Raw genomic sequence first — 25,094 nt, 5'->3', positions numbered from 1 at the left:
TATATACTCTAAGGCCCCGCCCCCTATCGGATAGGGGGCTTCTGATTGGATAGGGCCTATCCAATCAGAAGCCTTCCCAGCCCCAAACCGTGGAACGAAATAATGGGATTTAAAAGTATTGTCCATGTAAACACTCATTCGGAATGACCATTTCCCATGTAAACACGCAGCAAAAAACTTACTTCTGAATTAATTAATTGTGAAGTTTTCATACTGAATGAAAAAGCCCTCATGTAACCGCAGCCAGTGACTGTGTGTGTGGTGGTGTGACCAAGAGGTGGCGCGCACGATCTGATGACTTAAATACATGCACGTGCGTTATTATGGATCCCACTGCAGCTGAAGACAACCCCCCCCCCCCCACGCTCAGAACCACTATGCTCAGAAGTCAGAACCCCTACTGCAAAGACGCACGCACGCACGCACGCACACACACACACACACACACACACACACACACACACACACACACACACACACACACACACACACACACACACACACACACACACACACACACACACACACACACACACACACACACACACACACACACACACACACACACACACACACACACACACACACACACACACACACACACACACACGCTATAGTCTATTTATTTTATTTTTTCTTGACTGACTGACTGACGTTATCCGGCTGCATTGAAGGCCTAAATGACTCAACTTTTAACGTTTGATATTGTTTATGATTGTTTTAAAATCTTATTGATATGTATCTAGGCATACATTTATGAATTCAAATTGAACAAACAATATATATATTTTTAATATATGTTTTATATATGTTGGATTCAGATTAAACAAGCCATGGCAATTATAGGCCTGTAAGTAGGCTATAAGGTATACCCTGACCTCCTACATATAGCTAAGCTGAAAAGTACAATTTTAGTGTCATCTATACTCATCCTTATGCCATGTTTCAACTATCATGAGGGACAGATAATTCCAATCACAATAATGTACAGATTAAATTAAGTTGAGGAAAGAAGTCTAAGTCAGTGTTGCCCCAGCAGCTTCTAATATATCTTGCTAGGAGATATAGACAGAAAATAAAACACAACACATGTTTCTCTTTACAGTTGGTTTTGTATTTTTTTATTGAATAAATGATTTTAAAAGGTAATAACAATGTTTTAAAACTACATTATCATCTTCACAGCCATCGCGTACATACTCACTGATAACCCATCTATATATTTTTCACCTTCCCCACACATTTGTTTCTTTTTAAAGTTTTCTTTTTCTTCATTTTTATTTTTTTAAATGTTTTTTGAGCCATACTATCGTAATAAATGCCCATTTTCAAGTCTCGTCACACTAACAGCAATTCAATGGGGAAGGAAGGGAAAGAGGATCTAACTCTATAGGGGGATTGTATTTTTAATTTCCCAGTTCGTATATTCCATCAACATTTTCATTGTTACTTTAGCAGAGAAAAAGAGAACCAAAAAAATGAAAAAATGAACAAATGAGGAAATAAAAGTTGGTATGAGGAGTTACACCAGGTAACCCTCCCAGCCCATTTAGTCACTGTAAGTATTTTTTTCTCCCACTTTTGTACAGTGACATGTCTTATAACTCAGTGTCTCAAAGATTCAGAACATAGAAAAACACTAAAATAAATTTTAAACTAGATCCAAAATATTCTTTCGAAAAAGAATTCATTTCAATGTACAAAAAAGGTAATTTTTTTTTTTTTTTTTTTTCCTTTTTTTAAATAAAAAGTTCCAAACACAAGTTTATTGTAGTTCTTATTTCCTTTGTCATTATCATAATTATTGACTTTTTTCTCTCCATATTATTATTCATCTATCAGTGCGATTGTATACCAGTGCAGCTACTGGGTCCAGAGTAAAGAAAACAGGCTTTTTCATCTTTAATGGCGTAAAAAATAAGGACAAATCCATCTTTTTTATATATAAAGTATAACTGCTGGTCTTTGGGGGGGAAAAAAGAAAACATTTAGAAACCCATTAAGCTAGGAGGCACACCATGGGATTTTCTTCTTCTTAAAAAAAAAAAAAATAATAGTAACAAAACAACAAAACAATAACAAATCGCAACCATTTTTACCATCATTGATGCCAAGTAATGGCTTCAGACTACTCAATGAAAATTCATTGAAAAATATCTGGCTGCTTCATAAGTAAAGACAGGTGAGAAACGCACAAAAAAAATAACAAAACAAAAACAGAGAAATAAAGAACATGTTGTCTTTTGCAGGGGTGTTTTTTGGAAGGACAGGAAGCCAAGTCTGAAGAGCAGCATTTGGGCATGGCGGTTGGCATCTTTGGTTAGGTCCAACATACAAAGTTAACATGAGCTTGTGCATTCCACAGAAGTACACGAATGACCACGCAAGGAATGCAGAGACTTGAACTCTAACCCTGGTATGGAACCAAAAGACAATGTGCTACAACAAACTAGAAGTGTCTTTCCATAATATCCTATGAGGTATCAATGCCTGAAATTGTCACTACAAAACTAAGAGTCCATTCCGTGCAGTGTGTAGTTATTTTTACAACGCAAGGGGAGGCCCAAATTACACTGTGACCATCAAGTCTACCTTTTAGGGTGTGGGATGGAGGTGTGAAAGACGTTTCAGTGACCTCACAAATAATGTTGAATGACATTGTTTTGGGAAGGCTCTGAGCCAAAACTCAATGAAAGCCTTAAAGGGACACCTCACCCTTTTTGCAAAAAAAATATATATGTTAATGTCATTTAGAAGATTTAGAACACTTTCCTGGGGGTCTTTGTGTGTAATATGTGGTTTTAGATATTTTAGCAGTGAGCCCAGTGTCTCTGATGTCATGGACACTGGACTTACTTCCTTCCTGGACTACAATTCCCATAATGCTTTGGTGCACTGCTCCTCCTTGTGGATAGGGGGAGGGCTGTCTTACTGAGACAACATGTAGTCGATAAAGTAAGTGAGTCCAGTGTCCATGACATCAGAGACACTTGGCTCACTGCTAAAATCTAAAATCACATATTACACACAATAAGACAGCCGGGAAAGTTTTCCAAATCTTCTAAACGTCATTAACATATATTTTTTTGCAAAAAGGGTGAAGTTTCCCTTTATATGACCAAACCTTTCCAAAAATAACTTTTAGGCAAAACATATTTTGACAGTTGAGAGGAAATTGACATGAGCTACGATTTGGGAGCAGCATCCATGGGATAATACGTATTTTCGGAAGGCAACAATCACTTCCACTGATAATATTAATGACAGATGTATAAATAAGCAGGATATGAGTCTGGGCCACAGTGTAGGGAGAAATAAAATGAGGGAGGATATTTGTGACTTTGTGTCCTTTCAAACCTGCAGGGGTGACTTGCACTGGTAGGGGAAAAACAACACCTGTTCAACAGATCTGCATATATCAAGGATATTTATTAAAGGTAACACATGTAGATTTTCTCTCAATACATCGCTGTCAGATGGTGAAAATCGTCTCCATGACATTCAATAGCCCCATGAGTTGCTCTGTCGGTACGGTTTATTGTCGACCTGTCCCCCCGCCCTTCATTTGATGGCTAAAAGAACACCATGCACCTCTACTAGAGGGAGGGCTTGAGCATCCACATAATGGACCAAAGTGAATGAGGGAGGGGGGTAATGTTTATATCGGTGATAATTACATTCTTATTTTGCTAGTATTAGAATGTGTCATCACAGGTTATGACAGCAACATATTCATTAGAAAATCATACATGCAGCATCTTTAAGTATGATATGATCGATGAGTCCGCATGACCAGTCACTTATGCCCGTGACCAACCCCACTTGAGGTCCAATAGCACCATATTTGTCTTTTTTTATTTTGACTTTTTTAATCTCTCTTATTGGCTAATAAGAGTGTCTAAGCCATAGATCAAGCATATCATGGATAAAAACCATAGGTCTCATACTCATATGTACATGCAAAAAAAATGCATTGCATGTGTATGTATACAAAGACTTATGAAAAAGAGAGCATGGTCAATTTGGTTTTGCAGCAGAAATTTTTAGGTTGTGCCGTATTTAATGGACCAGAAAATGAATGCGTGAACTTCTGTGAAGTCTGATATATACTTAGTTGAGTGCCAGTGTTGTGCAGTGAAAATAACCGATCTACAGGCTCACAACCTTGTAGATCTGGCATTTTCGGCACGTGACACCATTCTACAACGGAATATAAGGCATGACTGTTACAAAATAAAATAAATTCCTAAATTCACATTGCTGAATTTACATTACTTACTCCTTCCCAAAAATTTGCCAAAAATCAAGCCACTGGCCTAATAAACAGGATGCATGTCGGACTAATGCCCTGTCTGAATTACATGCGGTCCCCCAGTAAACACTAAATTTAATCGCACTATACAGGGCAACTTCTTGATCCCATCACCATAGTACGCGCTGGGGGGAGTGGGCTAAGATGTAAATGACTTAGGATCTCTCATGACAATTTTATTTATTTTTTTAACTGAAAGAAATTTAAAAAAACAATAGCACCAGTAGCTGGGCAATATGTGAGCATATAGGTAGGTTTAAACCATAACATGACAAATTCATTGGAACTTACTATGGAGGGCAAAAGTAAAACATGTTGGGTTGTGTATCACCCTGTGGGGGGGAGAGTAGGTTGAGGTTAAGACAACAGCACAATATGAGATAGACTAAGCCAGGAACACTCACAGCACCATGTACTGGTCCATCATTTGTCAAATCATTCAGTTTAAGGCAACACAACTTAAGTTTGGATCATTTCAGGTTACTGTGGATGGAGTGCCAAAAGCCCTTGACATTTTGCATAAAGAAAAAAGAACCTATCGGTTAGTAAAGGCTGTTACAAAAAGATGTCAGTCAAATACAGAGCGCCTCTCAAAAATTCCAGTCATCAGAACTAAAAGAAGAAAAAGAAAAAAAATACCCCAACACAATGGATCACAACAATGATAATCCTCAAAGAGTAAAAACATTCAAGACACATGCTAGCCTAACTTGTGTGTAAATGTGACTTGTAACGAGGAATATTTGGGTGGGAAATGGCTTCTTTAGTCCTTACAAAGCCCTGACTTTAGATTTAGACCTTAACTGTAAACAGCCTGGCCCCTCGGAGAGATTCTATTCAAGCTAATTCAACTGTTTGTTTGCTCTAGTCTACTGCAGAGCAGCTGCCAAAACAGACCAACAGAAATAATACATCACAAAAATGTATGATGTAGAGACACAATGAGTAACTAACGGGTCCTCGTGAACAGCAGAGTACTCTAAAATCTGCTCTACAATTTGCTTCTTCTTTTTTTTAAAGCACACGGTTCATGCAAGGCATGACAAAGACAAATGTAAATGTCAAATGGCATGTTGCTGAACGTGTCCTTCATGCATCAAGTGGTATGTTACCTCATAAGGGTAGACAAAGAAATAGCACAAATGTGGGTTAAGACCATCTTCAATCATAAAGGCCATTTTGCTCCATACTCGGTGAGCATGGCATAAAACAAAATGGCTGCCATGTGAATGTGGCCAATGCTCAGCTGTATTCAGAAATACAGATTATATGAAGAAGTGATTGCAGCTAATGGCTCCTGAATAATGAAGTGGCACTCATACAAGCCATTCAGTTCAACCACTAGATTCAATAAATATTCAGTGATGGCAGCCCAGCCTTGGCTTCAGACATCAGAAGACCTGGTATGTTAGATGACCAAATAAATGGGTTTGAAAGCAAACACTTCAAGCGAAACCAACCAAACATATACTCTTAGAAAAGTGTGGATTAAAAAGAATATGGCTTTTAGTAGTTATCGCATGTCCCTGTCAATAGTCTCCTTGCCAGCAAACTCATTAACCAACATACACAGTAAATTAAGATGTAAGCATTCTTCAGCTGACTAAATCATTCCAATTCATCGTCGCCAATGCTCTTCTAAATAAAAAATAGGCACCCCCGACAAACACACCCCTACCCCTTAAAGCTGGAGAATCAATCCTTCTAGTCTACTTCACAGGATAATCAATAGGCCTGGCCCCCAAAATGTGAAAGCTTGTTCGAAAGGTTGCTACTCAAACATACTTTCGAAATTTGGATGCTTAATGTTTTTTTATTTGAATCATTGCACAGCCACAGTGCATGTATAGGTGGCGAGCGGAGTTGGCAAGTATTGTAACCGCTTTCAATATACAATAATCTGCCTCTGGCTGTTTTGGCTAAATGGCCATAGCGATCTTTATAAATGTTTCAACTCTATGAAGAAACAAAGATAGCAGTGCAGCTTTATGATATATCGATGTGGAGAACATACCCTCTGCGAAGATAAAATCTCAACCGCAAAGATTGAGATTATTTATATATAAATATTTGCACAGAATATCTGATGCTTGGAGAGAGGGAAAAAAGGATTCAGGACAGTTCTATAAAATAAACCCATCAACGAGCTCCTGACAGGATCATCCTCATACAAAATGGCTTCCTTCACATTTGTACTCAATGGTGAAAGCGCTGGACAAAACAGTCAGAGTATAGCTGTGAGCTCTAGCCAAACAAACGCAGTTCAAGTTTTACAGGTTTCATCACATAACACCAGAACTACTCAGGGTGGGGGTAGGGGTTCCCAACAATTGCCATTGAAATATTTTGACAATATCCAATTCTTAATTTACTCTAACAGGTTCCAATGTCAGACAGACCAAACATCTAATAACACAGAAAAAAAAGCAAACACACGATTGTGAGCCAAAACAATAAAGACCACCAGGAAATACTGGCTGAGTAGCGTCACAACCCTACAACAATCTACAAATATGAGTATATAGATCCCAACATTTATTCCCCAACTATGATAATACAAGAGTTTACACGGCCAAACCAACCTTAACAGTCTATCTTTTCTGAGGAGACATGAAATAAAGAAGATACAGCCTATTAGAACTGCAGTTGCCTTGCTACATGGTATACATAAAGTCTGCCTGGCTATTATGATAAAGAAAACGAATAAGCATATAACCAGCCTAAATGTAGAGTAGCAAAGCCTAAACAATAAAAAAGCAAGACTAATCCACCTTAAGAGACTTCCTTCCATCCACAGAATCAAAAAACCTAATTAGGTTTGCTGAAAAACTAATGTTTAGGAAAATCTTTTATTTGTTTAATTCTCAAAAAAATAAAACAAAAAATAAAAAACAATGAGGGGTTATAGATGGGTAAATATATGCTGCAAATGCTTAATTGCAGAAGAATAAAATGGGGGAAAATTATGATTTCTTGCCATAATCAATGTATGCTTGCTTCCTTGCCACCCGTTGCCATGTCAGCGTCTGCTAAGACAGTCAACATGGCAACGGAAACTATCATCATAAAATGGTACAGTAGTAGAAATAGCTAGACCAGGATGGGGCGGGTTCTCCTGGAAAAAGGTCCGAGGAGAGGTCCAATGATTGGTCATGCGGCTCGCTGTCAGGAATAATGGTTGTAGGGTGGTAGAGGGTGCCCAATGCCATTCTGGTAGTGATGATGCTGACGGTGGGTGATGTAATCTGCATAACCCATTGTCATCTTCTCGCTACGGTACCTAGCGGTGAGGAAGAGTCGTGAAAAGGCTAGTTATTCCCTTGTAGGGGTGCAACTGTTAAATCCTAACTTAAACCACTGAAAAGAAAGAAAATCAGTTGTGCAGCTGGTGGGTTCCTAGCGTTACATGTTTGTTTAGGGATGTCAAGATCTTACCTGGTTAACTTAATGGTCTTCCTGAAGTCATTTGTGATGGGAGCTTTGTAACCTCCCTTTCGTAGTAAGGAATCTATGGTCTGAATGTGGTCCCAACCTGTAGGAAAAGGGAATGAATCAATAAACATTCTAAAATCCATTTAATGTACTGTAACAACTAACAAATCACCCCAGGAGTTAAACATTTTCATGTGACGGACCCCCAAATTGATATGCATGCATTTGCCTGTGGATCCCCATTTGAAAACATTCCTATAAGATTTGAATTAAACATAGTCAAGATTATAGTTTGAGTGGTGCTAGCCACTTCTATAGACAGCAATGTGTGTCCCTATGTGTAGGTGTCCACGTATCCGTCCATCAAAGCACGGAAATAGCGTTTGTTGACCACCAAGTGTCACTGTTGCGCAGCCACACACACACGCGCGCCAGGGAGGAGAGCTTGTTTTAGTGCTGTACGATTAATCACACGATTTATCTAGTTAATTGCAAATAAGTCATCCATAATTCTGTTCACAATGTACCCTAGAGGGATATTATTTTTCAGATCTTTTATACCACTATTAACATGGGAGTGGAAAAATATGCTGGCTTTATGCAAAACTAAGTTAATTTTCTATTGGAAATCAATTGAAAACTCAAATAAACCATAATGGTACTGCATGGCTGCAGCAGATGGGTATATTATTGACATTGAATGTGCAGACCTGTAAACCGGTACACTTACAGTATACTGTATGTTGGTTTGTTTACTGTTGAGTGAGAAAACAATGTTGCACATTAAAATAATCATCTGGGCCAAAATTATTTAGGGATCCACATGTCCAAATGGATAAAATAAATAAATATGCATGTCCAAATGGATAAAATAAATAAATATGCAATCAATTGTAATTAAAATAATTAATTAACATTACAGTGAGTTATTTGCAATTAAATGAGTTAACTCGGACAGCACCAAGTTTTTCCACATTTTCTCTACAAGCTCACAACAAGACCCCTTGCGAAATTATAGATCGGCTGTTTTCGAATTACCGGTAAGTGGTTAAACTGATTTTGATGCTATACCAATTCATTTTGCTGGGCATCCCCTGAAATCCCCTCAAGTAACCCTGGGTTCAAGGTTGTACTTTATTGTTACATCTTGTACACAGGTATATAAGAGTAAAACTTATTTTTGTTTGGCTTCCTTCAGACAATGCAGCAGCATAGATAACAGCAAAGGGCTAGAATAGAGGGCAAGAAAGAGCAAACAGAGTAAAAAAAAAAAAGAGTAACATATATGTGCATTTTTTCCCCTGTAGTAGCAAAGTTAGGTAAACCTTTGTGAACAGCTTCACACAGTAGGTTATGTTCCATATATACAACAAAAGTAGTTTAGAAAGTTGCAATTCGAGGTCATTGAATTTGAGCCACGGTCTGTTTACCATTTTTAGATGCTTTTACCTCTGATTCTAATTCCAGTTTCTGATTGTAATAAAACCGAGCTTTGTTTATGGTCGATCACTTGTTTTTCCTGTATCATAAAACCGAGCTTTGTTTATGGTCAATCACTTATTTTTCCTGTATCATCAAACCGAGCTTTGTTTATGGTCAATCACTTGTTTTTCCTGTATCATCATCTACAGTTGTAACCAACTGGTCGCTCGTGAGCGACATTGTCGATCTTCAAAGTCGTAACATTCACAAACAGCTTTAATGTAAGTGATTATTTTCTCGTTAAAGAAAATATCCCATCAATGTTAACCACTTGATTACATTTCAGAAGTATACACATTACACACAATCTCACCTTGCTCCTTTGCAACCTCTGGTAGGTAGGTGGCGGTGCGCTTTGATCCTTTTTCATTGAAAAATTCTATCCTAATACCGTGAACACCCACCTGGAATGAAAGGATAGAAAACCAACAGTGGCCAGATATTAGAAACCTTGTGGCAATGTATTTAGTCCTTTACATAACATCAAATAAACTACACAAGTGCTTCACATGTTTTCTTTGTTATATCCTTACTCAGGTTTAGCACTATGGTATTTAAACAAATTACTCACCTATAGTATTCTTCTGAATTTACACTACACTGACACTGCACTTTACACTTGGTCGACAGAATCTCACCAAATTATTTCCACCCTCTACTCTAGTCTCAACAATAGGCTAATGGGACTAACTCTGCCAGCTGAAAATAGCCCACTCAGCAGTTCAGAAACGGCATTGTATCAACAATCAGAGTCTAAAAGGATGGCTGCTCCTTCTGACTTTACACAGTCTGATCAGAAAATCTAACTTTGTAAAACAGGGCTAGTCCAGGAGCTGTTACTAGCTCTAGTTCCAAATTCTTTGTCATTTGAGATTACACGTTGTAGTTATATTTCCATACTTCCACACACCATATGATGACCTCCATTTAATTGTACCTCTTCTCACTACGTTTCTGTCCTGAGACAGCCCCTTTTTAGTGATTATTATAAGATGGCATGGTACAATTTCTGTCTACGGTACTTGTTCACTAAAATAATTTCTACATCCATCTGCTAACCTTTATTCAAATTCATGTTTTGTGTGATTTAGGAATGTGGCGTTCCTGAGCTATTGAGCCAGCGTTGGTCATTGCATGTCTATGTATTTTGTAGTCATTTTGTTGTTCCGACGGCACAGGATCCGTCTTCCCCTTCGAGTGGTGGATTATAGTAGTCATATGTTATGATCCAACAGATATAAAATTGCACAGTAACTGTCCCAGACAGATAAGCATTCCGTTGTGATCATGCTGTTCAGTGTGTCACGCAGGGCTGTAACCATTCGTTGTCAGTGTCCAGGCTTTCAGCGTGCATGTAGCCCATGTGTATGGCACGGGAGGTGGTTGAGGAGGGGGCGGACAGTGTGGTCGCGAAACAGCGCGTGTGTTCACGTTAACATGCCCCCGTCCAACTGTCAGAGCTGGCATTTCACTGGTGACACGTGATTTGCGTGGAGATGAGTCGTTTGACGCAAATTAATTTAATTAAGGTGATTGTTAGATGTTTGGCGTGTGTAATGCAGGGCAGATTGAGGTTGGAGAAAGGCCTGCGTGGCGCTAGGTTCCGTGAGGATGTCCGTGCGTCGTGGCGTTGTGAGGAGGCGTCCGAAGCGAGCAGCTGTCTTGCTCTATGCTAAGGAAGTATTCTGAAAGACACCGGTCCTTAAATTTAGAATATAGCCCAACCCTTTGCTGAGGGTGGTGTATCTTCAGCAGAACTGTAAACTTCTGGCCAGTATCTGTTCATTTTTCCAAAAACCCCAGTATCCCCTGGCTGCCCAAACTTGTGCCTTGTCAGTAATAATTGTTTTGCGAGTTGTTCTGCTTAATCTACAAAGCTGACATGATGCATAGGTACAAAAGTAAAAAAAAATAGGTTCTATTAATTAACACTAACACTTGCTTATGCCACCAAATGGAACAACCTTGAGAAAGTCTAGACTCTAGAAAATGGCTGCAAAATTACTTGTTAAAGCGTTTAATGGCCATTGTCTCCTCCTGACAGAGAGAGGTAATTGGAACAATGTTTAAACTACCATAGAGATGGCGGTGCATCTAGTGTATCTGATTCATTCTATTGACATTGACTCACTCTCACTGTATACATTTCTCAATGGAAGAGTAGGGAGACCACATCAAACCACTACAGATGTATACATTAGTTACATCGACATCCACTACCATAAAGACTTGTTAAAATAACTGGGGACTTTTCAGAGGGAACTCAGTGACAGGTTGAGTATCTCAGCTGCATCCTGCCCACAATGTTCCAGGCAATACAGATAGCTAGCTAAGAGAAAATCTAAGATCATTCAAGATTCATAAATCAAAGATGAGTATGTAACAATTCCACATTTAAAGTGACCGGACTGAAGTATTTTCCAATAATCAGGCATAAGTACTACGTATGGGATAGATTAGGATAATATTTAAGCATAATTACAAGGTTTGTTATGAATGAAGCTCCTGGTCTCTATCTTTCTCGCATGATGCACACAGTTGCTCTATTATGTAATTAACTCATTTTACAATGATATTTATAACATTCAGTTAATTCATTTTGTTCACAATGAGGTAAGGACCGGAGATGAGTAACATTGTAACATGAAGTAAGCCACTTCAGCCTTGCTCACACTAGATTTACTTGTATTACACATCACTATACATAGCCCCATATGGAACCTCTCCCTCCACTCATACTGTAGCTCTGAGATGAGGTCCCACCGCACCAGCTTACCATTCTGCCACGTTTCAGAGCCAGCGCATATTTTCCACTATTCCACTTATCCTTTTCCGCACATTGTATCCAAAAAGTAAAGGTCGGCCCCAAGACTCTCAGATCTTTTGTTGATTAGCGGACAAGAACATCAACAAGTGACAGGTTGAAATTAGCGTTTAAATCGCTAATTTAGTCAACCAATTCTATGTTTTTCAAGGAAGTTGTGGCTGTAGAGGCGTATTGCCTCACCTGGTCAGATGTTGAATTGGATTTTCAGAGTCTTTGGAATGACCCGGCCGGGGGTCGAACCCTGGTCTCCCAGTCTCAGGGTGGACACTAACAACAAGGCCACTGAGCTGGTCTCAGCATGACCCATGTTGTAAGAGTTCAATTAATAGCCTGGGCTTTATTTTAGACCACGATATTACTTAACCTTATTAAAATGAGGCTATAGAATAAGACATAGTGTGAATCCTTAATTTGATCTCGCAAGAGAGCATGACGGTGTTACTCAGCACCAACCACAGTGCAGAGAGACAGTCAGAGAAAGACATCTGCATTTTTTAAATGAAGTTTTTCAGCAAACAATTTTATGAAATAGTTCAAACCCAGGCATTTTCTCATCTTTGGCCAATTATGAAAGGCTGAATACTCTTGCAGTGACATCACTTGAGTTTACCCATTTGACTGGCAAAGTGGATTGTGCTTTGATATATAAGGCCACTTCCTGCTAGCCTTGTCACATGTCCCAGGGAACTACAATCTCACCCAAAAGGGTGAGATTGCCTTAAGGCTCATACATAGTCTGGATTTTCGGTGGTTAGGTGACCACCGAACTACAACATAACATGACGTCACGATCCGAGGTGAAGAGCAAACCACCGCCACCGCTCAAGCCCTTCTCTCCGTTTTTACTCACCACCGCTCAACGTTATTTCAGCTCCGGTGGTCAGCTCACCACTGGAGAGGTGGTCACCTCACCACCGAAAATCCAGACTATGATAATAGGCCTTTAGTCGATGTTTTTGATGGTCCGCTTAAAAAGGTTGCACTTCTAATTGTGTGTTCCATTTTATTGTCTAAAGCTGCATTCTATCTCCTTAATATAAATCTGTTTTCTGATGTCTGTTACTCTGTTTATGATTTATTGAAAAGCACTTTTTTTTTTTTTTTTTTTAAGATATTTTTTTGTGGCTTACGCCTTTATTGATTTTTTAAGGGATAGAAAGTAGGCTGACAGGAAACGGGAGAGAGATGGGGGGATGACATGCGGTAAAGGCCGTGTCGGGTCCGGGAGTCGAACCCGCGGCACACCGCGACTGGATCACCAGTCCGGTGCCCAGACCATTACGCTACGGCCTGGGCCGAAAAGCACTTTTTGACTTTGACTTTGTTGTGAGAATGTTCTGAGACAGCACTTGGAACAGCAAAACTCCTCATCTGACAAGGTACCTTACCTCCCAGTCAAGGTAATCACCGACGTCTTCAAAGTTGGTGAGAAGAGACACTGAGCAGTAGAGGCGAGGCAGCTCATCCCTTGTCATGGGGGGGAAGCGGCTGTCTTTAAGGGCACTGTCAAATATCAAAGCATATGGCCACAAGTTAGGGCTGGGGAATAAGTGAACATGCATTTGGGGGTGGGGCGGGAGGGGTGAGCAACCGACTGAATCCCAACGTGAAAATGCTGTTTTCACAACTTTATGCATGTCTTGTTACAAGAATGTGATGTAATACACATTTTTAAATGCTACAAAGGAAAAGCCAACAACTGCAGGGCCTGTTATCATTAATCATCAAAGATTGTTTCCTGTGCGCTGTGATGCATTCCAAATGCCACATTGTGGTCAAACCAATGATACCTCTGCTTGCAGCCTCTAAATGAAGAAACGAGAGAATAACACAGATAACCTGGTACAGGGCGTGGCTATCAAATGATCCATGATATCGAAACCAATGTGTGTAAATGACTTGATTTACATGACACCATGGCTATAACATTATGCATAACACACACTTATTTGGTTAGTCAGATAGGTCAAGGGATATGTAGGACTAGGAGATTAAAATGAAGGGCCAAACCTTTATAGAGTTAAATTGTGCATTGTGCAGAGCGAGAAGGAATACTCAACTGATGTCTTTTTCCACCAATCATTCTAGGTGGAAAGAACACTTGCTCTTTTACAACTGGTCATTAGATTACGAGATATTTTGCATGCAAAGTTTACATTTTAAAGCATTTTATGCTTCATTTCAGATAGGATAGTGTAGACAGAAAGGAAACCAAGGTGCATGCGTGCGAGCGAGAGACACATGCAAGACCAAAGTGAAGTTGGATTCGAACCCAGGACCTCTCACAAGGAGCATATGGTCTGTGCACTCGCTGGCACCAGGCCATTTGATTTTCAAATGTCTCGTGTGCAAGTGAAAGTTTTGGCCTAATGGGTCACCTAAATCAAAGTTCATTCTGGGGGCATGAAGATGCACAGCAAATTCCATTGCAATTTAGATATGCTGTGGAGCATTGATCTGGTGGACGGATAGACGGACCGACCTTGCTATCCTTAAAGCTGGGATTTTTTTTTTATCACATGCTATGCAATATTCTGCAACAATTCTTAACTTGTTCAATTAAAAATCTATAAACACTGCCATTCATGAGCAGTGAGCAAAAAGGTTGTATCATAACAAGGTAAGTTTGATTTAGAGATGGGCAATTATTCGGTCATTAAAATGCAATATCGGTATCAAATTGAAATAAATAATATATAATACAGATATTTATGTTGAAAAATAAATTAGAAAGCCTGAAAAAGCCTTATGTGATGAAGGCAGCAAATTATATCAGTGTTTTCTGGGGAAGATTTCAAAAGAGTTAACATTTTCAAATAAATATACTACATTCAAACTGTTTATGTTGTGATATGGGCCAATATTTCAATAACTGTGCATCCCTAGTTTTGGAATAAAGAGGCATTGCTTTTTTCAAATTCAGTGTTTAGAAGCATTTTCTCAGAATAGACAAAATTATTATAATTAATACAGAATGAGATCATATCGACATCGGTTATCGACCAACAGCAATTAATTAGATCGGATATAAATATCGGCCAAAATGTCTCATCGGTACATCCCTAGTTTGATTATGGGTAACATTTACCCCTAATCATGGTCAATGAAATATGGCGATACAAGGTTTCTGCCCAACAGCAGATAAGATCTGACTGCATTTTAGTAACCTTACCTGGTAAGGGTGTATTCCCTGAGTCCTGAGTGCAGGTTCATGGCAGAAAATGTACCTATACAACCCCTCAACCGCTTGTCTCTGCCTATTTTCCATGTGACAAACAGTGGGCTGAAAAGAGAAGACAGATATTATATGACATGACATATAGGGAAGCTTTCCTTTACAATTTTTGAGTGGTGCTAGCGCACACACACACACACACACACACACACACACACACACACACACACACACACACACACACACACACACACACACACACACACACACACACACACACACACACACACACACACACACACACACACACACACACACACCTAGTCATTTTCACTAGTTGACTAGTTGTTAAACTACCCATTATGTAAAAAAGGGGAAAAAAAGATTAGCGACTTTACCACACACACACACACACACACACACACACACTAAAGTAGTCTAAGGGTTTGGTTGGTATCTGCATTATGTTTCATAATTCATATACACCAAGAGCATAATTTCATTTGACTCAGTGGAAGTATACACATTATAAGCACCCTACTTGTTCACAGCCACCTATTTTGGTGGGGACCTGACAGATTATTGTTATATGGATCAATCTTATGTCTTGGCCTTAAACTGAGAAATGTACTTTTCAATGTTGCATAACCTTCAGTCTACCTTATGTTACTTTCAATTCAAGGCCAACGTTGCCAATTTGTAAATCTGAAATCTATCATTTTCGGGGCACCGTTGAAAATCTGATGTAGCACTCTCCAATACATTCTGTATTTTTGGGGGGGGTTGTAACTAGTGATGCACCGAATATTTGGCCGCAGAAAATATTCTGCAGAAAATGGCTAAAAATGCATTTTCGGCCTATTCGGTTTCGGCCCAAATAGGCAGAAAATATATCACCGAATAGTCTATGCAATTAATGCATTCAAAAGAGCTGAATAAATGTTTTATGGATCCATAATAGTGATTATTATTAAAGTTAACATAACATTTGTAGAATCAAACTCAGATTAATGGGTTAAGTGAGGATACTAAAACAGCGATATTCAGTTACACTTCATACCAATGATACTGTGCGGGTGTAGGTATGTTAAGTGATAACCACTTTCAACATGGCATTATAGGCAAAAGCTTTCTAAATCTTTCAAATTTTCCAAACATCTACAAGCTTGTAGGTCAAAAAAAAAATCTATTTGTTGTACAACAAAGTATATAGTGCTTAAGTGGCATTCTGGACTAGACCTGTATGGCTGGAAACATTGTGGTTGCAAGGACTGCATTTCTGACCTTTCAGATACAGGACTGTGTCACAGTCATTACCAAGTGATTGAGAGATTATTTATTCTGTACTTACTCTGTATAAATACTATTTTAACTAGTGATGCACCGAATATTCAGCCACAGAAAATATATAAATATATAAAAATATATCACCGAATAGTGTATGCAATTAATGCATTCAAAAGGTCTGAATAAATGTTTTATGGACCCATAATAGTGATTATTATTTAAGTTAAGTTTGGCCATAACCATTTATTTTGCCATAAATCAGGTAGCTTTAAGGTACGGCCATGACAGCAATGGTAGGAAAAAAGATGTATAATATTAATCATATTCGGATATTCGGTATTCGGTTTTCGGCCAACTGTTTCCTATATTCGGTATTCGGTTTCGGCCAAGAATTTCCCTTTCGGTGCATCCCTAGTTGTAACCCATCTTTTCACCCAGGGGCCAATGTAAACTCCAAAACCTGGGAGCTACTCTCCCAACCTGGGACAGTGAACTGAGCTCATGCTTCTTTCAATGCATGAGGAGTGAGCAGGCAGTTTCTTTTCACCTGACAGGAGGGGGGTTCCCCCGGTAGGATGTAGCGGGTGGAAGGAACATGTTATTCCAACTCCAACCAGATCCTTTTCCCTCCATCAGGCGCCCCGATTGACCAGATGGAGGCAGTATAGAGACCAGGATTACTGCATGTTTTTGTGAGGGCCCACTACCTACCCTAGGGGACATGGGGACAACATGCTAACTCCACACAGAAAGGCCCATTCGCCAAACCCACCTAGGCTATGGGCGCTGATGGCACGGAGCGGAGGAGAGAACACAGCCCCATTATCCCTGGCGGGAATCGAACCAGGACCTTCTAGCTGTGAGGCGACAGCGTTACCAACCGCACCACCGTACATTCTGTATGTTGCTAGCTTGCTGTGAAGTACTTTAGTACGTACTGGCTGGCAGAGATTTTCCATGGCCTTTGACAGCAAGCACTTTAGGAAGTGACATCAGATTTTCACAACCTCCCCAAAGTAGAATGATAGCATTCAGGTTACATAGCTGCAAATTTGCTCTTTAAATCTAATTACTTCCTGCTCACAATTCAAACACCGGAAAGCCACATACATTTTTAATAGTGCTGAGTCACATTGGATGTGAAGTTGAAAGTGGTAATATGTTGTTTTATCTATTCAGGACATTAATTATCCAAACATTTGGATTAGAGGTGGGACATAAAATTGATACGGTGTCGTACTTCCTCTTGCGACACATCGATACACTGGCACCAGGTGTGGATATTTGATTACAACATGAAGGGGCTATATAACATGGATTCCCCGGTGTGTAAACTCTCGGCACAAGACTACTGCAGGAGTCCCACCATAAATACTAATACCAGCCTCTCAATTTGAAGAGGATGGAGTACCATATAGCCTATCAAACAGGGAACTGCATTTAATCTGAGTAAACACCAGCTCACTGGCTGGCAAAGATTAATTACAAATCTTGCAATCTCCTTTCCATTTCCTTGCATCTCTGTTCTTCATGCCCTCTCATCAAAACATAGCTCTGCACTCCATAGAGTAGTAAGGCTAAGGATATGATTTGTATGATATTAAAAGATAATCAATGTTGAACGGAACACGAGGCTGTAATATTTATTGCGCAAAGCACAGACAGACTTTAAAGGAGCCATTATTTGAATAGAGGAAACATTTGTTAAATCCTCCATTGTAATGTTAACCTTTTGGCATTTTAAAAAGTAGAGGTTGAGAGAAATACATTTAAACTGTTTATTTACTTCATCGGGACAAACGTTTCGGCTAACAGCCTTCTTCAGTGTGGTATTTAAAACCTTTGGCATTTAAAATCCCAACCTAAGTTTCATGCTCTCATGTAACTACCTGTCTAATCTATATAATTTTGGGATGGTTTACAATTTACACTCACTTTGGGAGTTCAATTTTATTTCAGGATGGTTCATCGTTTCATCATGCACCATTTGCCAGTTTGTGACATTCATATTATATGCTTTCATGTTCATTCTGTGTGTGAATAAAGGGTTTTTGCCTTTTTATGGGTATTCTGTCTCCTTCAGTTACACATATATTGTTATGTATACCATAGATTCATCAATTAGATTTTTTTTAATTGATTAAAACAAACACTAAATGAAATATAGTATTTAAGACGTATTAAGACCTACACACGTGAGCTTGTGGGTCTGATATTTCTTAAATATTTGTTTATGACATGCCCAAATTATTGACGGCAGTTCGAAAAGTTAAATAATGTATTTATTCATAATTTATTTGACATGAAATAAAACATTTTTATTGTAGTTTGAAATGTTTTTCTTTGTCAAAAATGTAATTACAGTTAGGCTCGGTCCCAGACTTATCTGCGAAGAGAAAAGCCTGGCCACAACCTAAGGCAGAGATCGCATGTCCGGAAGTGTCGGGCCGGAACATGCATCAGATGTATTTCCCCCGGATATGCTATTTTTCGACCAATCACAACATTCACAGAGAATGTAAACAGATTTGTAAAGCGTCAAACATAATTTCCTTGAGCAGTACATCCGCTAAAATCCCACTACTTCTGCCAAATTACAGCAATGCACTCTACAGCATAGGTCTTGCCCTGCATGCTCCACAGTCCAGAGTAATTGGACCGTTAAAATCTACAAAATAAAAGCATTGAATCTTTCTTAGAAAACACACCTTTCCTATAAACGGTTACAGAATTATTACTCGCTTACAGAAGATTGATACAAGAATGTAAATCATTCACTATACGTGGTGGTATAGTGTGGTTTCCCACCCCCGACTTTGGTCATGCAAATGAGCTGAAATCTATATAGGTTAGACTTAATAGGTGCAGTATTGCAACTCTCCCCCAATCTCCATTTCATATTGAAAGGTCAAGAGGCACACATATCTGGTAGAAGCTGTACAAAGCAAGCCACAGAGGAATTGAAATGTGCATTATAAACTGACTGTAATTAGTATGCAAGTGTACACAACTATAATGGAAAATTGCAACGGCTTGTTCAGTCAGTGCGTCAATAATTTGTAATATCCGTAAAGTATACCATTTCATTTCATTTGAATGAAAGTCCAAGTTCCAAGTAGTGACATGTGTAGTGTATGTAAACTAGTGGTGCATTCAATGAATCGATATGGCAATATGAATATATCGATCAAAAATCCGGACAATAGGTGAATCGATCGAGAGACTGCTGTATCGATACGGCAATAAATGCCACAAATTATCTGGGTGACGCAGTGTTGACAAACGTACCTGTTTAACGTTATCAAAGCCCCCATTGCAAGTTGCAATGCACTCCCTTCGCCGACCCCTTGTTTTTAATTTATTTTATTTTAAAGATCTCACAGGCCTGAAAGTGTTTTATTGTATTTGTGCAACATGGTCATTATTTTGAATAAATGTATAATCGATATGTATCGATATATATCGTATCGTGGCCTCTGTATCATGATACATATCTATTGTGAGATTGAAAGCAATATCCACCACTAATGTAAACTAACAGATGAACATGACATTTCAAAGTGTTGCGCTCTGGGTGCACTGAGTGCACACTGACAGGCCGCTCAGAGGGAAGCGCCGGGTTGTCCCGTGCATCTGAACAATGACCAAAGGTAGTCATCATTGCAAATGCAATGGTTGCATCTTTTTGGTACTCTAGACCAGTGGTTCTCAACCTGTGGTTTGGGGGGGTCCCCAGATGACAGTGATGTGACAATTTAAGGACTTTTGAGACATTTTTAATACCTAGATGGTGGACTACATGTTGTCTCAGTAAGACAGCCCTCCCCCTATCCACAAGGAGGAGCAGTGCACCAAAGTATTATGGTAATTGTAGTCCAGGCAGGAAGTGAGCCCAGTGTCCATGACATCATGAAATACTAAAATATCTAAAAACACATATTTGCCCACATAAAACCCCCAGGAAAGAATCAAACATCATTAATAAGATCTGGTTACAAAAGGGGTGAAGTGGCCCTTTAATGTAGACTATGCTGATTTTTTTACCAGTATTTTTACCACCATTGAGTTATATAGAGCTTTGCACACTTGCAACTAGTAAAACTGGTAAAACAGGTATACAAAAAGCTAACTGTTGAGTATTTCAGGAATTTACATTTGCAATATTTACACATATTATCATCAAGTGTTTATATTATCATTAAGTGTTTATAAATATTGCAAATGTTATATCCTTTAACACTTAAATGGCGCACACACAAAAAATGCCCAACTGTCCCACCCTGACAGACAGTCGTTGGACGGCTGGGCCCCAGCACTCCGGTTGAAAAAGAAAAAACATCGTTCAAACACAACGATGTTTAAACAAACAACTTTATATACCGGTACATCTGGTGACCCTTTACATGTCTAGACAAAAATGACACATGAACAAAATAAGTATGCTAAATACTAGGTAAAAACTGGAAAGCGTCTTTATTTTTTCCAGTTGAAAAATATAGCCAACATATATTTTGTATCGAGAAAGTCTCGTGTGTGACCAAGTAAAAATTGGCCTCGTGATGATTGACGGTCACAAAATGCTCATTTATAACTGACATGTTAATTATACCTATGTATGTAGTGATGACATCCAAGTCATGGTCTCACAGCTACTTCTAGTCTAACTCAGCATGTGAACAACATTGTGAACAAGATATCAATTATTTTCAACTAAATGGTCTTTAACACAAGTTTACACTGTGTCCATGATCTGGTGGTCCTTGGCTGAGGTTAGCATGCAACTAACCATGGCTAAAGTTAGCAATCTACCATGTTTCTTTGTTAGTTGAAGCCGAACCATATTTGTTACTGTTCAGCCACACAACTCCACTGTGAAGTTAACTTCACCACTGAAATGGGCACACAATTTGTGGATGTGCACAGTGGCACACATGGCCGTCTATTTGGATCAAAGACACTTTATTGGTAAATTAATTAAGTTAACCAGCTCAACATCGTGTCCTATTTTTTCTCAACATAGCTAACAAAGCTAACCCCTTAGCAGGGTGGTACATACAGTTAATTTACCGGAGGGGTATATTTTTTGACTGTCATTCAGTAACGTACGCATTGTACTCTTGAATGCTTCTTAAATGACTCAAATAATGTTCTTGTCGGTGTACTGCTGTTTTGATTTGAAGATATTCAAGATAATCATCGCCCTTCCGCTCTCCTATTAGAGTAGCTCGTGGCTAACTAGCTAGCTAACATTAGCCTTAGCCGTGCTGTGCCGTTTAATAACGTTAGCTAATTGAAACCAGGCTCAAGTGGCTAGCATTACATTAGCTGGCTACAAAGGACTAAGGGTAATGTGTATTTGCTCCAGAAACCTCTCATGTTAATTACGGATGAACAGGGCAGCTTTTCAAAAATCCTGTTCAGACCGAAACCTTAGATCTGATGCACAGAGGTTCGGAAGGCCAGTGGTATTAATGTTAACAGTTAGCCAATAGCCATGCAGCCAGTCATGTCCACAAGGCCCTACTTTGCAACTTGGGATGAATATAAGTGTTGTCCACTTCAACCTTATTTGTTATCCCAATCAAAGATCTAATAACATGCATTTTCTTCACACTGTTCTCCCCTCATTGCATTTCAAGGGGGAAACTTATGGGGAACTTGTCAGCGTGTCACGAGACACAACAATGGTTGTACCGGGTGGTTTGAACAACAAAAGCATCACCCAGCAGGTCTGACATGCAAACCAAAACAAACAAACAAAAAGAGACAAACTCACTAGGGATCGTTTGTAAACCTGGGTGTTCTGGGAGGTTGGTATCCGTACAGATGGCAATAAAGCACGTCGAAGCAGAAGCAGCACATCTCCGCCGAGACGACCATCTTCCTGCCTCCTCCGCCGCTTCCCGAGCCGGGTCCTCCCGGGCTCAGATTCGGGGAGAGGCCGATGGATGAGTTGTAGCCGGCCGGGTGGACAGGCGGAGACAACGCGTTTGTGCTGCCGCTGCTGCTGCTGCCACCGCCGCCGCTAACGTTAACGTTCCCCCCCGGTCCCCCCAGGCCGTTCACCGCCCTGCCGCTGCCGCTCACGTTCCCTGCCGCCGCGACGGTCGTGGAGGAACCAATCCCCAAGTCCGATCCACAATGTCCGGTTCCTGCCACACCGCTTCCCGCCCCCCCGCCGCCGACCACCCCGCCACCGCCGCCGGGACCCCCCGACCCCCCGGGGGATCCCGACAGCTTCTGCTTCTTCACCCCGCAGCACCCGGCCGCCATCTTGGAACAATCTGCACCGACACACCGCTTCCGACCCATCACCGTCACCGCGGGAGGGAACGGCGGTGGGGTGGAGGAGGGGGTGGTGGGTGGAGGAGGTGGGGGGACGCCGCCGCCGACCACACGTACAAATTCCACTGCGTTGAGACGTACTACGGACTATACTCCACTTTCACTGTTTTATGTCGGTCGACGAAATAACCCGACGTGACAAGACTGCAATGTCACCCTAACAGTTGCCTTTAAAAAGGAAAATGCGTGCCTTCACGCACTAAAATCCATAGCCGATTAGCCTTTATGATACTAGACAACCAGACAGTCCAGCTTCTTTTAGACCACCACGATGGTTTAATGGATCCCAAACACGTCCACGCCAAAAAATATATTTAAAACCCCCTTTCTTCGTGACACGAGTCCCCTCCGATGCAGTAGGGTTTCTAGCAGCTTATAAACCGTCCACAAGTTCAGGCACCTCACGATCCAACAAGGCCGCAGACAGACAGATCAACTATGGCCAGGCAGTCCAGATGTGAGAGCAGTACTGGACCAGGCTGCAGCACACACCGCTTTGTGTGGGAGCCGGGAGCTGGAGTACGCAGGACCCATAAGCTTCAGCACGAATAGCGCACAATGCATCGGACAATGGAGCTTATTCTTATTATAACACCAGTTGTTTACTACTTTCTGGCGAACTTCTGTTTAGAGACGACCAGGCCCAGTATGTTGGAATTCCAGGCGCAGCCGGGATAGAAGCGCAGCAGAGTAAAATGGCATCTGACAATGCAGGTTCGGCTTGACATAATGAAAAGCGTCAGCGTCGCCCCAGTCATCATCTCAGTTAACATTAACCACCCATAATAAACAACCGCTTCACTTTAATGCACCTTGCATTCATGTCTGATCTTGGACCAGCTTGGTTGTTAAAAATCTCTCAATACCACCCCGCGTCAAATACAGGAGAAGTGGAAGTTTTCTGTTGGTTTTGTTTGGAGGTTGTTGTCATCCGTTTATTGGGATACATAACAGACGAGGATTCTATTCCATCATCCGTCAGAAATGATCCGCCGGGTTTGTTTGGCACAACCCTCGTTCCGCAGCCGTGCTCAGTATTGCTGCCTGGAAAAGCCCTGTAATCATTCTGTAGGCGCACAGTCAGGCATAGCTCCCGTCCCCTTTCCACGCCGAATTGCGATTCGGGAAGTATCTTGCGCCCGATCTCTACACATAATGCGTAGACGTACTGAGTGTTGTCAAATTTGTACCCAGAAAGAAACTTTACATGCGCATGACGATCATAGGCATAAATTATGTTTGTTTCCTTCACAGCATATAGTGATTCTCAACCTTTTTAATTTCAGGGACAGGGACCTCCAAATTCCAATTTGATATGCATTAGGTCACATGGAGCTTTAAAAAAAAATTGGACCCCAATTTAGTGAATCATACAGTAACCATACACAGTATAAAATCATGTAAATCTTTTAACTAAGATTGTAGGGATTGGTCCATTTTGGTTCAATTTGTACAATGATCAGTGTACACATTTTGGTTCATAAAAAAAATCACACCCGTGTAAAGGGTGGGGTGCTCTTATCATCGTACATCATCATGTCGTAACGTATGTCTATTTGCTCAGACTAAATTCTCCATTCATGTGAATTTAATAGGACAAAAATATATGACGTAAATTCTCCATTCATTGTCATTTTTATTCATTTTTTATTCTTTATGCAGGACAAAAATAGCCGATTTGCTCGTTGCCTTGTCCACATGACATAAATTCTCCATTCATTGTCAATGGGAATTGTGTAAGACGAAAATCTACAATAGCTGAATATAGGAGGGGCTGGCACCCTCAAAAAATTCTAGGGGACCTGCACACCAGTAATTCGCTCAAGGACCCCTGGCTTCCCACTCCCAGGACCCCACATTGAGAACCAGTACTTAAGTTAAGAGTTGAATAAAATTACATTATTTTACTCTAGTAGTTACTAGTAGTTAGGTCTACCATGGTCATATTGGCCTAATGTTGTGGTTCATCTTTGTACCAGGGCTGCCAACACTCAGGAATCTCCTGCATTGTCCTGCATTTCTCCTGGATGTGGTATTGAAGTCACAAAATTTACCAGAACATGCAGGAACTTACATCTACTACCGGTATGTTAAAACGTTCCTGGGGGAGGACCCCAGTTGTCCCACTTGGGGGAGGTGCATGCAACCATGAGATGATCACTTAAATGGGTCATAGAATTTGGATGGGCCTTTAATGGCTCTGATTACATAGGCCTGCTCTTATGCAACACAGC

General features: G+C 40.2%; 1 protein-coding gene across 3 annotated transcripts; it reads right to left on the bottom strand.

The window, feature by feature from the left end:
- Positions 1-1,105: 1,105 nt before the first annotated feature.
- ammecr1 (AMMECR nuclear protein 1) lies at positions 1,106-23,969 on the bottom strand. Of its 3 annotated transcripts, none has more exons than XM_083768174.1 (6): positions 22,292-23,963; positions 15,226-15,336; positions 13,442-13,556; positions 9,540-9,630; positions 7,748-7,844; positions 1,106-7,592 (listed from the first exon to the last, which is right to left on the bottom strand). In XM_083768174.1, exons 1-6 carry the CDS (start codon positions 22,825-22,827, stop codon positions 7,478-7,480), a joined length of 1,065 nt encoding a protein of 354 aa, XP_083624300.1. In that variant the 5' UTR covers positions 22,828-23,963; the 3' UTR covers positions 1,106-7,477. The 3 variants fall into 3 exon arrangements, 1 of the variants encoding a protein (XP_083624300.1); XR_014569445.1 differs by having other exon boundaries at positions 7,572-7,592; positions 7,748-8,973; positions 22,292-23,969; XR_014569446.1 differs by lacking the exon at positions 1,106-7,592 and adding an exon at positions 7,910-8,973 and having other exon boundaries at positions 7,836-7,876; positions 22,292-23,969.
- Positions 23,970-25,094: the final 1,125 nt, after the last annotated feature.

Source organism: Protomyctophum parallelum (assembly GCF_964188405.1).
Source record: "Protomyctophum parallelum genome assembly, chromosome: 1".
NCBI lineage: Eukaryota > Metazoa > Chordata > Actinopteri > Myctophiformes > Myctophidae > Protomyctophum > Protomyctophum parallelum.
The sequence above is the reverse complement of the archived record's forward strand: the minus strand, read 5'-3'. Positions and strand labels throughout refer to the sequence as shown.